General features: G+C 43.1%; 1 protein-coding gene across 13 annotated transcripts in view; it reads right to left on the reverse strand.

Moving 5' to 3' along the window:
* Positions 1-6,000, reverse strand: part of LOC121041945 (protein mono-ADP-ribosyltransferase PARP6) — a 61,357-nt gene that overhangs the window by 52,766 nt on the left and 2,591 nt on the right. For 11 of the 13 annotated variants that reach the window (XM_040493151.1, XM_040493152.1, XM_040493153.1 and 8 more), the window contains 6 exons: positions 4,651-4,848; positions 3,956-4,033; positions 3,101-3,195; positions 2,613-2,673; positions 2,282-2,372; positions 1,764-1,830 (listed from right to left, as the gene is read on the reverse strand). In XM_040493151.1, coding sequence (XP_040349085.1) covers positions 1,764-1,830; positions 2,282-2,372; positions 2,613-2,673; positions 3,101-3,195; positions 3,956-4,033; positions 4,651-4,653 — 395 coding nt within the window. In that variant the 5' untranslated portion in view covers positions 4,654-4,848. Of the gene's footprint in view, positions 1-1,763; positions 1,831-2,281; positions 2,373-2,469; positions 2,543-2,612; positions 2,674-3,100; positions 3,196-3,955; positions 4,034-4,650; positions 4,849-6,000 lie in introns of those variants that run through there. The other 2 variants (XM_040493160.1, XM_040493158.1) reach the window with 2 other exon arrangements.

The raw sequence follows: 6,000 nt of genomic DNA on the forward strand, positions 1-6,000 counted from the left end.
AGGGATCTTGATCCATTAATCATATCCCTCTCCTATCAGTTCCTTTCCTAAAGTCTACAGAAGTTTCAACTTCCTATACCTTGATCTAGCTGCATTTCCTTCCCCTCCAATCCTCACTTAAATGTCTCAGTCCACACTTACTATATCTACTTCATTACCAACCACTCACTTCTCAAGTCACTGTATTCTTGTTTCTACCTTCACTTCTTCACGATGATTGCTCTTGCCTCCATGCTAAATCTAACAAAAACTCTAAGTTCTCTTACTTATCCTCTCCGGCATCTGGCCCTCCTTGTCTCCTCCTTGCCTTCTGAGACACCATTCTCTTCCTATTCTTCTCCAACTTTTCTGACCTACCTTCAATGTTTCTTCTTTCTCTGACCACCCTGCTGGTTTCTTGGGTATTTTGTCTGGATGCTAAAGGGTGTTTTGCCTTTGATCTTATTTTCTTTTCCATGTTCTCCCTCAGCAATTTCGTACTCTAAACTGGTTGTAATTTCCATCCATACACTAAATATATTTTCAACCCTAACCTCTGTTACGTATCTATGTACTGAGTACCTCCACTTGAATATCCCAAGGCTACCTTTAAACATGCTTAAAATGAAACTAATTATCTATCCTTATCGCATAAACCTGTTCCTCCCCTATTTAAATTAGTGGTGTTACAATTTACCCAGACATCTAAGCTGGAAACCTAAGAGTAATTTTCTACTATTCTTTGGCTCTTATGACTACACACGACATATCTGAATCAATCTTCAAGTCTTACTGATTTTATACCCCACAAATCTCTATAGTCCACCTTTCATCTCTATTCTCACCTATAATCACACTTTGGCTCAGGCCCTCATCATCTCATGTCTGGATGTCTACAAAAACCTCCTAGACTTTTGGGTCTCTTGTCTCACCCCCTCCTACCTATTTTACACAGTGCTACTGGAATCATTTCTCTAAAACTCAGTCTGACCATGGCCTCTCTTTGCCTAAAACCCTTCAATGCTCCCACTGCCTAGAAAATAAAAGGCCAAGATCCTCTCTGATTTGGACCCCTTCCTACTTCTCTGACTTCAATTCCTACACTCTCCCCTTGTATTTTCCTAGCAATATTTAACTACTTGAAGCTTCCTACACACAGGCTGCTTCACCTGACTGTGCCCTTGCAAATGTTATTCATGCTCAGAATCTGTCTGCATGGGCAACTCTTACCCATCCTTGAAAAGATGAATCATCTTCCTTTCATTCATTCACTCATAGCCCTCCACCCGCCACCAGACTGAGTCATTCCTTCCTCTACATTCTTTCTAAACCTTATATATTCACTTGTATTAGAACATGTATCCAATGGACTCTATTTGGAACTTCACTGAGTGTAGAATCTGTAATTCATTTATTTCTCTTTGTATACCAAGGCACTCAACATATTTCATAAACTATCTAAGCTCTTAGAGCCCCACACTGAGAAAACCACAAGAGAAAATATGAAGATCAAGACCTTAACTCCAGAGTTGTACTTTTCCTTAAATGGTAAGTACTGATGAGCCCCCTCTCACCTCCAGAAGCCTCAAGGCCAGACACCCCAGAACCAGAGGCTCTTCCACCTAACCATAAATTTGGCTTTCCAAATTTATTTTAGTCTTTCTTAGGCCCATCTCAGAAAGATATTTTGGGGAGGAAACACTGCGTCCAAGGGTCTGCCTGTCCATCTGTATGTCCGTCTCTTTCCCTCATATGTCCATAACCAGAAAGATCAAAGTTCTTACTTTTTCAGCTGAAGACCCAGCCCAAACCCTTCCTTATTCGATGGCTGGAAAACCTCAATTGACGGTTCTGCAAAGAGAAGAAAAAGCTCCTAGTATGTACATATCTCTATTTTCCTGGGAGTCCAAAGCCCCAATTCAGTGGATGAGCTTCCTCAGATTCTAAGGGTACTCTAAACAATAGTGATGGAGAAAGAAAACATCTGAAGCAGAGAGTAGATTCTGGGAGCTGTCTGACCCATTTCAAATCACTTCAACTTCTATGAGGACGTTGAAGGGAAGGGAAGGAATAAATAATATCTGGGACCAGAGAAAACAATTTCATTAACCAAGAAGGCCTTTAGGGGATGGCTATCAGGTGACAGGGAATGCATGAATGACAGCAAACTGAAAAGCCCCCACCAATGGCCTGCAGTATATACCCAAGAACCTTATTCTAGCTTTTCTCTGGCTCAGTTAACTTAGGACTTTGGATTAGACCACACTTAGAGCACCTACTTGCCCAAAGTCACTGCCTTTACCTGGTCCATCAAGGTACTGGGAAAGAGAAAATCGCAGCCTCAACACAATAGGTTCTGTTCGGAGGACTTTCCAGGCTGTAGAGACTTCCTCCTAAAAGAGTAAGGGAGAGTTTCCAGTTTAGCAACAGAGAGGAATGGACTTGGAAGTTTTCCCTATATGACACACGCATGCACATGACAGTACACACCACTGTCTGCTGATGGTCTAGGAAAGACAGGGATGAAGAATATGTGCTCCAAATGCAGCACTCAGGAACAAGACTCCTGGCCTACATGACAAAATCCACAAGTCCAGCTAGACATGTTGTTGGCAGGTACTAGCACCACTTACATCGAGGAAGCTGATGTTGATGTGGAGGTCAATGTCCACGTCATCGATAGTTCCATATTCTCTACAGAGATACAGGTGAGATTCATTAAGGGAGAAAGAAGGGAACAGAGACTGAGGTGGAGGGAGAACTGAGCCTGGGGCCAGGGGAGAGGGAAGAGTGGGAAGTAGCTCTGTATCTAGACTTAGCTGCAGCCTCAAGCCACTTACATGATCAGGGCTTTCTCCAGGCCAGAAGCCTTTCTTACCTCAAAGATGAAACTATCAGCCTAGAGGGATCTAGGATAGAGGAAACTGCTGAAAAAAGTGGCTATACTTCCCCACTCACCACTGTCAGCTAAGCTTAAGTATTCTGAGAAATTCCCACTACCTATCACTAAGCTCATAATTTATCCATGTCCACAGACCCCCTATTATACCCTAAAAAGAAAAAACCTTTAGCCTCTTAACAGCTCAGAAAGAAGTGGCTTGCTCCTGAAGTGGGGTCCCACCTGATGGATACAGAGTTCTCACTGTAGATCTCCTTCACGGCTTCAATGTCTGCATCAAGCTGTGGGTGTCGATATAGGTCAGCCGCACAGCTCCCCTGAGTCAGCAGCAAAAAATGGTGGGGAGGTTTGGGAGGAGGGAAAATAGAGGGGGAAAGAGAGACATGAAAAATAAAAAGAACATGAACACCAGGAACAGGAAAATCAAATGGCAGCAGTACATATAAGCACAAGGCTGCTCTTATGAAGGAGCTCTTGATGGTGGCCCTAGCCACCAATCTTTGGCCACAAGTATCCCTCCATCTCCACTCTAGTAAGCTTCTATGAACCAATTGCAGGCTTTGCTCAATGAGTACACAGCCTTAAGTTTCCAGCTCTTCCTCTCAGACCCTGACCAGGGATACTTAGGTATCCCTTCTAGAACTCAGAACAGGCTGAAGAGTACAGAATTTAACTCAGATGGTTCTGTGCAAAGAATCCAACATTCCTGCTCAGGACTGTGCCCTGGGGAGTGATGGCATGAAGCAATCACTGGCAGGATATCTTTTAAAAATTTGACCTTGATGAATGAAATGACAGCTACTGGCTGGTGAAGAGTCAAAAAAAAAAATCACTATTTCTAACCAAGAACACATGGGGTAGCCTCCACGTACAGAGAATGTAGTTTACTCTGGGAAAGGAATGAGCTCCAGGTAAGAGCAAGAATATGAAATCAGCTCTGGCAAGACAATGCTCAGACTGCACCAACATCATATCCTCATCTTATGTCTGCTCCAGAATAATCTTTCACTACTTGGTAAATTCAGAGAAGCACACATTTACACTATCCAACATGGGTCTTAGGGGCTGTAATCTCACCTGAACTCCATAGAGAAATTCCTCTGATTCATTATCTCCCTCCGAATCATCATCATTCCAGAACTGGCCTTTGATGTCCTAGCGATGAAAAACAAGGATACAACCCTTTGCTGGATCCCTATTATCCCATGGAGCAGGAGGGCGATAGGATACAAAATAGATTCCCACAAATAATGAGGTCCTTTGGGATAGAACAACTGAGACCCTATTCCCTATACTCCCTTCACCTCACTCTTCTGGAGCATTTCAGTCTCTTCCTGAATCTGGTCATATCCATGGCCTACCTCTGACCTTGGGAGGGATGGAGGAAAACAGGGCACTGGAATTTTGGCCCTCTTGATTGAGGCTCTGGTAGCCAGGGGTGTAGGGATGCAGACTTCAACATCAATGTTGGTTCCTGGGCATATCTAGGTCCTAGCACAAGTTGGCCTCTTCTAGATCATTACCCCAAAGCAGCTCCCATGCATACCTAAGCTCTTTTATTACTCCCTTCCTCTTATTTAACTCCCCTTCCTTCCCAAGAAGAAAATCCACCTGTACACACACCAAGTAATACTGTCTCCATGCTCCTTCTCCTTCTTTCAACTTCAGATAACCACTCTACCTTTCAAAAGGGTGGGAGGGAGAATAACAGGAAAAGGTGTCCCATCTATCCCCTGGATGACCAGTCAGAGAGGTGGGAAGTCAGTTCTCACCATTGGGTCAGTGGGTCACACACAATCCCAGGTCAGTGCTAGGCAGCACCCCTCCATACCACCAGCTGAACCCAGGCCAATGGGATGGGCATTTAGGAGGCCACAGAGGGAGACAAGGGAGGGGGTGATGTCAGGGGCTGACTGTAGATCTGCTGGGGATGGCAGGCTCTGCTGTTGTGGTGATAACAAGTCACTGTCCTGTGGAAAGTAGACAACAGTTGGTTTCATCACCACTTAATAGCTAGATGGTATTTACACAGGCACACATGTTTATGGATACACTTTTATTAGACAAATATACAGACACTTACACATAGAAACATACTTGCATGCACGTACACATACTTATACACATAGTTTTTTAAAGATAATGAACCATGAAAGCACTATACAAACATGAGACACTACTGTTCCATTTAAGCTTGAGAGTTGGGATTGGAGCAAGTCCCTGCTCTAGATCATAATGCATATCAACCCCTGAAGCCAAAAGTGATGGTGACAGGAAAAGACGTTACCTACTTTGTCTAGTTAGTTCATTTTGGAAAATTCTTCATAGTACCAACCCCCATTAGAATCAAGATTCTTTTAGAAATCTTTACCCCTATTTATTCAAACTGAATCATCATCTCTTATTAAATATCAACATCCCTAGACACCTTTACATGACAATCAAAGCTAACTTAAAAAGCCCTCAACAACACTGAATATCCCCTGGTAGACATGGTCTGAGTGGTCTCATCTTGGAACCTATTCCCCAAATAAAAATGCAATAATGATCTGAATAAACAGTCAGAAACACACTAACCCCTAGGCTTTCGCAAAATTAAGAACCACTGTCTAGGCCTTCCTGGCACTGCACGTGTATCTGTCTCACCTACTCCAACTTTACGCAGAGGTGTTCTTGGTCTCTAATACGGTTCTACTGAACCTTAGGTTTGAAGATCACAGTGGGCTTAGGGATCTGTAACATCAGTATCACCTGGGAACTTGTTTAAAATGTAAATTCTCAGACCCTAAGACCTACTGAATTAGAAACTCCAGAGATGGGGTCCAGTAATCTGTGTTTTAACAAGCCCTTTGTTATGCTGATACATGATAAAATTTGAGAACCACTGCTCTAAATCCTTGTGTACTCTAGGGGCCTGTGGTCTGTTCCTCAAATACCAACTTAAGCCTGGTAACTGATCCAGGATGGGGACATATGGCACAATGCCAGTACACACACCATAGCTGTCCTCTCATTGACAGCACTGCCTCACTCATTAAAAATATGCAAAAGAAAACTGCAATTAAAGTTCTTAGAGATAAAATGGCCTGATACCTGAGATTTACTTTAAAATACTACTCCAG

Source organism: Herpailurus yagouaroundi, unplaced genomic scaffold (assembly GCF_014898765.1).
Source record: "Herpailurus yagouaroundi ecotype Mexico unplaced genomic scaffold, PumYag 184, whole genome shotgun sequence".
NCBI lineage: Eukaryota > Metazoa > Chordata > Mammalia > Carnivora > Felidae > Herpailurus > Herpailurus yagouaroundi.